At 47.0% G+C, this 11207-nt stretch overlaps 1 gene segment (V, D, J or C); it reads right to left on the reverse strand.

The window, feature by feature from the left end:
- Positions 1 to 2129: 2129 nt before the first annotated feature.
- On the reverse strand, positions 2130 to 2951 carry LOC128783729 (T cell receptor alpha variable 5-like). The segment is given in 2 exon segments: positions 2130 to 2453; positions 2909 to 2951. Coding segments are annotated over 2 exon segments (367 nt in total).
- Between the last annotated feature and the right edge of the window lie 8256 nt (positions 2952 to 11207).

Here is an 11207-nt window from a genome sequence, read left to right on the forward strand (position 1 = left end):
AAATGAGAGAAGGCATTGGCTGGCTGGGAACCCTGGGGACTGACAGAGAGCATCTGTGCCATTGCCCCCTCTGCCCTGAGAATTGGCCTCTACAAGGAGTTTGGCTTTCCTGGCAGGACTGAGCTTGTCCTCCAGTGGGGTGTGGAGGCTGCTACTGGGATTCAGGCAGTGAGAGCACTGGGGTCTAGCAAGCAGCTGTACAGTGCAATTTCATTCACTCATGCTCTGCCAGGGGCTCCTCTGTGCTGCTCTGCTCACAGGCTGAGGAGACCCAGGCCACTGCAGCCTCTGCACTGTGCCCTCAGGTGTTTCTGCTCTGAAGAGAATCCACGTGTCCTCTGCTCCACAAATTCTGCATGGGATTGTTGGGGAACCCAAAGAGCACAGGGATAAATAACATCTGGGAGAGTGGCAAGAGGTGAAAGGGACACAGGGAAGGAGTGACAGACCTTCTACCAAGGCCTGACGAGGTCTGCTGGGAGCATATTTCCCTCATCCTTCTCCTTTCTGTTCCTAGAGACGTGCTTGAAAATAGGGAAGGAGAAACAAGTGAAAATAGGTGAGGATCCCTGGTGGAACTTCTGTCTCAAAATGCTGGGAAAGACAAGGCTTGTGGGGTGTCACCCAATTTAGTGTTTCACTGAAGGAGAAGTTTCCATGGAAGTCCTGAGGAAACCTGTATGCAAGTGCTAAGCAGGAGGCAGGATTAACAGATGGAGACTGTGGCAGTGCTGTGTTCTGAATTCACTATGAGAATAATGGTGATAACAGAGTTTTAGTTGTAGATAAGCACTGCTTACTCCTAACCCAAGACTTTACAGTGTCTCATGCTCTGCCAGAGAAGAGGTGCACAAACAGCTGGAAGGGAGCATTTCCAGGACAGCAGACTCAGACTGGCTAAAAGGCTATTTCCTCCCATTCAATGTGATGCTCAGTGTGGAAACAGGGGAGCTGGCCAGGTGCTGCCTGTCACTGCTCAGGGATGAGCTAGGCACAGGGTCAGTGAGTGGGGAGTATTGTGCATCCCATGGATTAACTTAAGTTTCATTTCTCTCTCTTTTCCTTTTTATTTACTCCCATTATTGCTCTGTTTGGATCTCAACCTCTAAGTTCTACCATGGGAAGGGTGTAGTGAGTGAGTGGCTGTAACACGTAGTGGCTGACTGGGCTTAAACCACAAGAACTTGAGCACCAGACAGCAGCTCGTGTGCCCACATCTATGGCATGTGCTGCAGCTCCCCTGACCAAGGCTGTGCTTCACACTCCAGGAAGGAATTTCCAGCTTCTGTTCTTGATGGATGATGAAAAATTAGGTGAGGATTCCCCCAGATCTTTGCTCTCTGTTTTAAACTGGAGAGAAAGAGGAATAAGCAAGTCAGGGCAGCCCTCGTGACTTTCAGTAAGCAGCAGGAGATGTGGTGGATGGGCCAGACCAGATGCTTGAAAACACCAACCACCCCTGCTGAAAACTCCACTCGGACTTCTTCCTCCCGGTCCTTGTCCTGGTCACCAGGGACATTCCATGGCTAACCGGGGCAGTCTCCTGCTGTGGGCAGGGACAATTCTCAAACATCAGAGTGTTCAGGTCACAGGGAGGTGGTGTAACTTGGGCTGTGTGCCGATTCCCTGGAGACCACTGGGGCCAAGCACCTGTGGGCCTTGTCTTTCCAGCTGGTGGAGAGGGAAAACACAGTGTGAACTATTCCACACCCTGCTTCCCACACCATGAATTGATGGAACAGATTGTAAGGAAGGAGTGATGGATGAGGAAGGAAGGAGGAAATGGGAATGGACCAGGTAGAAGAAGACAGAGAGGAAAGTCAGGGACACAGACAGAAAAACATGAAAAGAGGAAAGTGAGAAGCAGTCTGTGAATGGCAGAAAAATGAGGTGAGACAGTGAGGACAAGAAGAAAGCAGAGTCAGAAGGTGATTCAGAGATGGGAAAGAACAGAAAAGCAGCTAGAGACCATGCTAAAGACAGACAGATGGACAGACAGGTGGACAGATAGACAGCCATGCCATGTTTTTCCTCAACAGCTGGAGGGCAAGTAAGAAAACAAGGTTCTGTCAAACACAGGGCTCAGGGTGTGCTGGTGGCAGATCCCTGTTTGCCTGGAAAGGTTTGTGCTATGCTGCACCAGCCTTCGAGTCTCTGTGGATCTTGTTCAGCACAGAAATATGTGCCTGTGTCATTGAGCAGGGCATGCTCGATCTTCACAGATAAATGGTTGTTCCTAGTCCCATTACTCTGGAAGCGATTTTTGAATTCCTTCTCAATATCTGCTTTGCCACCTTCCACTGAATATACAACCAACTGCATACTGGCATCCTTCTCCACGGGTAACTTGTACCAGTACATGTATATGAAATCTTTTCCTGATGCAGAACATTCCAGAGTCACGGTGTCTCCCACCCGGACGACTGTATCTGGGGATTGCTGAAGGGCCCAGCCTAGAAAGACAGGAGATGAAACATGGGAAGTGACATGCATTGAAGAGGACAAAAATGCACATCCTTGAAGTATGCCATGGGATGGAATGCCACTAGGATATCAGAAAGCTATGGGACAGTGCCCTCTGAAAAAGACACGCAGGATATTCTCTGAAAAAGACACACAGGATCAAAAATCCCCAATAAACCAGCTTCAAATGCAAGAGAAAATCTGTCGTGAGAAATAATGACTTTAGAACTCTCAAGTGAAGTATTAATAAGGGGCAGGAAAAAACAGATTTGCAGCTTTTCAAATTTTCCTGATCCAATAGGTGGTGGAATGGCTCACCTGGTTCATTGCCCACCTTCCCCCCTGGAAGCCTTAGGAAAGGGGCACTGCCAGGAAGTGGGAGCACAGCTGAGGATGCGGCAGCAGCTCCAGTGCAGCTGCTCAAGAGGAAGGGAAGCCCACTTACCCACAGGGAGCAGCATGGCCACAAGGAACCACTGGAAATTCATAGAGAAAATCCCCTCCTTCCAGCAAACTGCCCCTGGTGACAGCACAGACACAGAGATGTGTAAAGAGGAGAGGTGGAGAGGAAGAGCTACGTCTCTCTGTGGTTGGGCAGGGGAGTGAGCGGGAGTCTGAAATGTCACAAGGCTGTTGGCTGTCCAGGAACGGTGGGGAATGACACCTGCAGGCAGTCATGAGGTGCTGGTACTCTGCTCCTCTGGCTCCCTGCTGCGTGTGAACGTGGCTGTGCAAGAGTAGGTGGGACTTCAGTAGGTGGCATAGTTCAGAGCTATCACAGAGCAGGATGGGGCTGTGTGGCAGCCTGAGCGTGTGCACAGGAATGCACAAAATGGCAGAAATTGATGGGAAGAGAAGGAAATCTTAGGAATGCATTTTTGTGTCTGTGTCCTGCTGTTTGTCTTCTCCTCCCTAGCCACCCTCACAGACTCCCAGCCCTGCAAGCTGCAATGTGGAATCACTGCTTGTCCGAGTCAGGCCTGACGTGATATCCAGGAGTGGGAATGGCTGCTGACCTGCCAAGCGGGTGTCTCTTGGAGCCTGGCAGAGAATACTCCTGTAACTGGTCTCCTGTGACACTAAAGGGGGATCTCAAGGAGAGAACAGGCTGCCTTTGCTTCCACACTGGGACTGTCCCTTGAGAGACTGCACCTCAGAAGGATCTCTGAGGAGAAGGCTGTGCCCCACAGGATGTGCTGCTACACACTGACCTTCTCCATGCCAGAAAAGAACGGATACGCTCTCTGCCTCTTTGCAGCACTGTACAAAAGAGCATCAGGACACAAATGGAAGAAGCTGGAGAAAACCATGTCCTCTTCACTGCACACAGCCTTGTTCACCTGCCCAAGGCAGTGGGACATCCCTGTAGGCAGGAAGAGACACTCGTAGTTTGTGCGCACGGAGTTTGGGCACAGAGGTCTGACAGAGACTCTGTACATCCGTGCTGTGCTGTGAGCATGGCAGTGTGAGGCTGGCCCATACAGGACATCAAGTGATCCAGTTACTCAAGGCTATCCTGGGTTTTGCAGATGTAGCCCTGTGTCCTGTCAGCAGAGGAGAGCAGCAATGCCTCCAGCTTTTCCCAAGACCTCTGCTGCAGTTCTGAGCATGTCCCATTGTATTCATTTCCCCAAGCTGCCTAGAAAGATTCAGGGAAGACCGCAGATTTCTCCACAGAAGTGGGAGAAAAAAGCAAAGAGATTGGGCTACTCTTTGTAGAAACCCCAAATCCCCACACACCAGCAGCACTCCAGCAGAGAGGAGGCCGTGCCTGATGTGTCCATGCAAAGGGTCTCCAATGGCCTGGGGTGTGCAGAGGGCAGGGCAGTGTAGAGGGGGCCTTGAGTAAGACACGATACTTGAGGAGTTAGTGATGTTGAACAGGCATGGCTGCTATGGGGGGGCCCTGTGTTTAGGCCCTGAGAAGTGTGGACATTTGGGGATCTGCAGGGTGGGAACCACCTGGATTGCCCCATGCAGGCCTATGCTTTGTACGAGTGTCTGTTATGCAGGATAGAATCATGGGATGTGCCAGTGTCCTGGTTCAGGGCAAATTTGGGAGAGAACCCCCAAAGGGGTTCCTCTAGAATGTAGATTCAATTGGCCCCTCCCCCCAACCAGTTCAGTGAAAAATACTTCCTTGGAGAAAAAGTGGAAAAAACTGTTTATTAAACAAGAAAACTTAAACAATATTAAACAATGAAACTTGTTGCTGCTCTAAAAGAGAGACAAACTCAGAAAAATCCCCTCCCTGGGCTGTAGCTCAGCTCACTCAGTTTCTTATCAGGCCTTCTGGCACTGGAAATGCTGCGGCCCAGGCCCGGCCTGCTGGGCTACAGGTGGGAGCTGCTGCTGCTCTTCTGGGTGTTCAGTCTAGAGCAGGTTTGAGCAGGTCCAAAGAAAAGGAAAAGCCACAGTCCAGGGAACTTCTTTGCCTCGGCTAGCTAAAGCTAACTAAAAAGCAAAGGAGAGCTCTGTCTCGCTGTCTGTCTGTCCACAGACAACACAGTCCAGGAGCAGGAATGTGGAGGAGTGAGTGCAGTTTCTGAAAACAAACTCTGAGCTTCTTCTCCCCCCTTTTACTCTCAGTACAAGTCTTAAAGGTGCAAAACTTATTATTTAGCATAAACAGAACAGACAATTGGGGATAAAAGCATCTTATAATCGACTTAGGACATTTCACCCCTTATCCCATATCGTCAGCTTGCTACTAAAACTAATATATATATTCTAACTCTACAAACACATCTAATATACAGCTATACAAAGATAATAGTAGTAACAGTCAGCAAACTGTTATTTACACATAAGTTCTCACTTAACATTTAAATCTCCCTGAGGTACACATTGTATTTTTCTATCTTTCTACATTATCTACTATGTGCAACCTGGTCCTTGAGCAAAGTCAGCTTTACGAATGGGTTTGTCTGTATTCATGGCAGAATTGATCTACACTGTCTTCTCTAACAAACCTCTGACATGTACTACTGGGACTTTGTTTCTATTTACTACATGCAAAGGCTCAGATTGGGCAGGGCCCACTCAATTGGTAGAGCTTTGGGTGTTAACTAACCAGGTGGCTTTTGCCAGATGCTGCTCTTAATTTTTGAAAGATCTTCTAGTTAATAATTTTAAGGTGGTTTTTAACAGTCTATTGTACTTCTCTACTTTGCCTGCAGCTGGTGTATGGTAGCGAATATGGTACACCCACTCAGTGCTATGTTCTTTAGCCCAGGTGTTGATAAGGCTGTTCTTGAAATCAGTCTTATTGTCTGAAGGGGTACTCAGGGGTACTCAATCTTCTCAGGGGTACTATGCCTCTAAAGGACGTGCTTTTTAAGGTTCAGAATGGTGTTACGGGCTGTAGCATGAGGCACAGGGTAGGTTTCTAACTATCTTGTGGTGGTTTCTACTATTGTGAGTATGTAGCGCTTGCTTTGGCGTGTTTGGGGCAGTAGTCAATCTGCTAGGCCTCTCTATATGTGTACTTGGACTACTGCCCACCATACCATAGGGGCTTTACTTGCTTGGCTTGTTTGATGGCAGCACACATCTCACAGTCATGGATAACCTGAGAAATATTGTCCATGGTTAAATTTACTCCTCGGTCTCGTGCTCACTTAAAAGTGGCATCTCTATCTTGATGGCTTGAGGCATCACGGGCTTATCATGCTAGGAGCAACTCCCCCTTGTGTTGCTAATCTAAGTCTATCTTTGACACCTTTATCTTTGCAGCCTGATCTACCTGCTGATTGTTTTGGTGCTCCTCACTGGCTCTGCTCTTGGGGACATGGGCATCTACATGGTGAACTTTTACAGGTAGTTTCCCTACCCTGGTAGCGATGTCTTTCTACTCATTAGCAGCTCAAATTGGTTTTCCTCTACATTGCTAATTAGTCTTTTTCCACCTCTCCAGCCATCCCCACAGAGCATTGGTTACCTTCTATGAATCAGTGTAGAGATAGAGCTTTGGCCACTTCTCTCTTTCTGCAATGTCTAGGGCTAGTTGAACAGCTTTGAGTTCAGCGAGTTGACTTGATCCACTCTCTCTTTCAGTAGCTTCTGCAACTTGCTGTGTGGGGCTCCATACGGCTGCTTTCTACTTTTGTTTCATTCCTACAATACGGCAAGAACTATCAGTGAAAACAGCATAACATGTCTCTTCTGCTGGTAGTTAGTTATATGGTGGCACTTTTTCAGCACATGTCACTTCTTGTTCCTCTTTATCAGTGAGACTAAAGTTTTCACTTTCTGGCTAGTTTGTAATTATCTCTAAAATCTCAGGGTGATTCAGTGTTCTAATCCGGGCACGCTGTGTGATAAGAGCAATCCATTTGCTCCATATAGCACTGGTGGCATAGATGGGTAGAGGGAACCTTTGCTTTGAACATCCATCCCAGTACTGGTAGTTGGGGTGTTAGGAGGAGTTGTACTTTAGTGTTAATCACCTCTGAGGCAGCTTGGAGTCTTTCATAGGCTGCTAAAATTTCCTTTTCTGTTGGAGTATAGTTGGCTTTAGACCCTCTGTAGCTTCAACTCTAAAATCCTAATGGTCGGCCTCAAGTCTCACCAGGCACTTTCTGCTAAAGGCTGTAGGACAAACCATGGCTCCTGGCTGCAGAGTAGAGCACGTTCTTCACATCTGGTCCTGTCTTGACTGGGCTAAGGGCTACTGCATGAGCGATCTCCTGCTTGATCTGGGCAAAGTCTTGTTGCTGTTCAGGGCTTTAGTGGAAAGTGTTCTTGCGGGTGACTAGGTAGAGAGGGCTCACAGTCTGGCTGTACTCAGGAATATGTATTCTCTAAAAACTTATGGCACTTAGGAAAGCTTGTGTTTCCTTCTTGCTGGTTGGTGGAGACATCGCTGTGATTTTGTTTATGATATCGGTGGGAATCTGACGCTGTCTATTTTGCCACTTCACTCCCAGAAACTGGATTTCTTGAGCAGGTCCCTTGACTTTGCCCTTTTGATGGCAAAGCCGGCTTTCAGGAGAATCTGGATAATTTTCTCTCTTTTCTCAATCACTTCTGCTGCTGTCTTCCCCCACACAATGATGTTATTGATGTACTGCAGATATTCTGGAGCTTCATTCTTTTCTAGTGCAGCCTGGATCAGTCCATGGCAGATGGTAGGACTGTGCTTCCACCCCTGGGGCAGTCAGTTCCAGGTATACTGCACTCCCCTCCACGTAAAGGTAAACAGAGGCCTGCATTCTGTTGCTAGAGGAATGGAGAAAAACACGTTAGCAATGTCAATAGTGGCGTACCACTTTGCTGCTTTGGACTCCAGCTTGTACTGGAGTTCCAGCATGTCTGGCACAGCAGCGCTCAGCGGTGGAGTTACTTTCATTCAAGGCATGATAGTCTACAGTCAGTCTCCATTCTCCTTCAGATTTACACACAGGCCAGATGTGGCTGTTGAAGGGAGAGTGGGTTTTGTTGACCACTCCTTGGCTTTCTAACTCACAGATCATTTTGTGGATGGGGATCATGGCATCTTGATTAATTCGGTACTGCCCGTGGTGCATTGTTGAGGTGGCAATTGGTACTTGTTGCTCTTCTACTTTCAGGAATCTTACTGCAGATGGGTTTTCTGATAGTCTAGGTAAGCTGTTTAATTGCTTGATGCTCTCTGTCTCTACAGCAGCTATTCTAAATGCTCCCTTGAGTCCCTTTGGGTCTTTGAAATACCTACTTCGGAGGAAGTCTATGCTTAAAATGCATGGGGCCTCTGGGCTAGTCATAATAGAGTGTTTCTTCTACTCATTTCCAGTCAGGCTCACCTCAGCTTCTACTAAAGTAAAATTCTGTGATCCTTCTGTTACATCAGCAATAGAAACAGATTCTATCCCCACATATCTTGATAGGATTAATGTGCGCTGCGCACCAGTGTCAACTAAAGCTTTATATTCTTGTGGTTCAGATGTGTCAGGCTAACGAATCTACACAGTCTAAAAACCATGGTTTTCTCTAGCCTCTACCTGGCTAGAGGCAGGGCTCCTCTAAGCTTGGTTATTCTTCTTTCCTGAGGCATATGTTTTGGAGGTTCCTTCAAGGAGATCGAAAATATCGTCATCATCATCATATATGGCAGTTCAGTTATGGGCTACTGGAGATGCTTCCCTTTTCGTGAAACTTCCTCTTGGAGTCTTGCCTTTCTTCAATTCATGCAACCGTTGTGTCAGAGTAGCAGTAGATTTTTTTCATCCCATCTCTTCATGTTTTCTTCGCAATCGCACAGGAAAAACCACAGCTCAGCTCGTGAGGTGTACCTTCTTTCCCCATCTGGGGAATGTCTGTGTTGGGTACCAGAACTTCTGATTTGTACTGCTGAGATTTGGGGGAAACCCTCTTTAATCTCCTCCCTGAGTTTCTTGTGGTTCTCCTCCATCTTGTCTTTTAATTTCTGTGGACGTGTTTCCACCGCTGCGATTCTGGCATGTGTTGGGCCATGTACAGCATCTGCATATGCTTGGAGCTTCTTGGCCTTTTCAGGCACGGTCTCTTCACTGTCATCCCACTTCATTATTGCTAAAGCAGAAGCATATTCTTGTGCCTAAGTCATACAAGTTTTCGCCACATCATGGATGTACATGGTACGAAGTCTGGATTTACAGTGGTTACATCATCTGAGAAGACAATCTCTGCCACTGCCATTTCTCGCAAGTGTTGAATTTCTTGTTCTATAGTCTTCCACTGGGTTTGCTGCATATAGAGATCGTCTGCACACAGATATCTTTGTGCCACACTTCCCAGGACCCGTGCCTAGAGACTCTGAGAGTCAGCCCCCCTCGTTATGCTTTGGTCAATAACTGGATCATGTGACAGGGATCCTAAATGCCTTGCTTCACTACTGTCTAAAATTGTAGCCTCGCCTGCAGCATCCCAAAGACGGACTAACCAACTAACCATAGACTCATCAGGTCTTCGAGTGTAATCTTTTCTTAGGCCACGAAGGTCCTTCAGGGAATAGGACTTAATAGTGGCTTCCGATCTTATGTTAGTTGCTCTAACTCTAGCTTTTGTGTCAGTAATTGGCTTTGAGGGTCCTTCCCCTGGATCATCATTGTTGGTCACTGGCCGATTGGTTTTGCTTGTGTGTTTCTTTCCCGCAGCAACTGCCAGTGGCTTAGGGTTACTGTCTGATTTAGCTACAACTTGAGTAGCTGGGGTGTTGGCTGCAGCCTGAGTGGCTGGGGTAGCTGCTGGTTTATCTCCCTGCGTCCCTGCCTCTATCTGCCACCCTACAGTATCTAGCAGGGTGCGATAAGCATAGGCTAGGGCCCAGCTTATTGCAATGAGCTTTTTCCCCTTAGAGTCATCATGGCACTTCTCTTTCAGGTATTTCCCCACCTCATCTGGGTTCTGAATTTGTTCACGTGGAAAATCCCACTCTACAGGGTCAGAAAATTCCTTCAGGGTTTGGCCCATATTTTCCTATTCTCTACACTACTCAGGATTTTCTACACTTGGGTCAGGGGTCTCATCAGCTCCTCTGGACATCTCAGCCCTCACTTAGAGAAGCTGCAGACTGTATAAAGGAAGTTTACCAGATTGAATACCAGAAAGATGGTCTCTTTAACATTCAGTGAAAACTGAACATTCTCAAAAAGTGACATAACAGATTCAAATGAGAAGAAGGAAAGGAGGGGCTGGAAAACCTCATCCCCTGCTCCTCCTCTAACAAACCGTGTGCAATTATTTGTGGATATTCTCAGCTCAGTCAGAGAGAAAGAGAAGGGTTTTCTGGCCAGGCGAGAGACTGGGAAGCAGTTGGGAAAGAATGTAAATAATTCTCTAATCTATCTTGTTGTTCACATTGTTTATAGATATGCTCTGCTACCGTGCGTCATTCACTGCACACCTATGGTGTGACGTGTTTTTACTCTAAGACCAATGAAATTAATCCACACGATGTTTTCTCTATATAAAGCGGTGCATTTGAAATAAATCAGAGTTCATTCTCTTTGCCTTCGAACTTGGAGTCCTTTCGTTCCCATCCTGCTCAACAGCGACAACAATTAAACCCCCAAAACATACTACTGGAACTAGGATGCTGGGTAGGACGAAGAAACCATAAACCATATATATTTTGAATAGACTACAGTATCTTTGTAAGCTCCCTATAAACCACTATCACCAAGGCAAGCGCAATAGCTATTTTAATCCGTGCTCCTCTACTGTAAAAACTATGTGTAAGGGACAATAATATTAGTGACCAAAAAAGTACTAAAACTTCAAAGAACCCAAGAGACCAGAACCACATGAAGACCTCCACCCTAAGAGACATTATGAATTCAAGCAACATGGCTACTGACAGCTTTAACCCACTACAGAGTAAGCACAACCAACATGCAATAAATAAAGGTTTTTCCCATTTTCTCAGGCCCCGCAGTGGGTGCCAATAAACATATTTGTCCTGGTTCAGGGCGAATTTGGGAGAGAACCCCCAAAGAGGGGTAGAAGGCAGATTCAATTGGCCCCTCCCCCCAACCAGTTCAGTAAAAAATACTTCCTTGGAGAAAAAGTGGAAAAAACTGTTTATTAAACAAGAAAACTTAAACAATATTAAACAATGAAACTTGTTGCCACTCTAAAAGAGAGACAAACTCAGAAAAATCCCCTCCCTGGGCTGTAGCTCAGCTCACTCAGTTTCTTATCAGGCCTTCTGGCACTGGAAATGCTGCGGCCCAGGCCCGGCCTGCTGGGCTACAGGTGGGAGCTGCTGCTGCTCTTCTGGGTGT

Source organism: Vidua chalybeata, chromosome 2 (genome assembly GCF_026979565.1).
Source record: "Vidua chalybeata isolate OUT-0048 chromosome 2, bVidCha1 merged haplotype, whole genome shotgun sequence".
In the NCBI taxonomy this organism is placed as follows: Eukaryota; Metazoa; Chordata; class Aves; order Passeriformes; family Viduidae; genus Vidua; species Vidua chalybeata.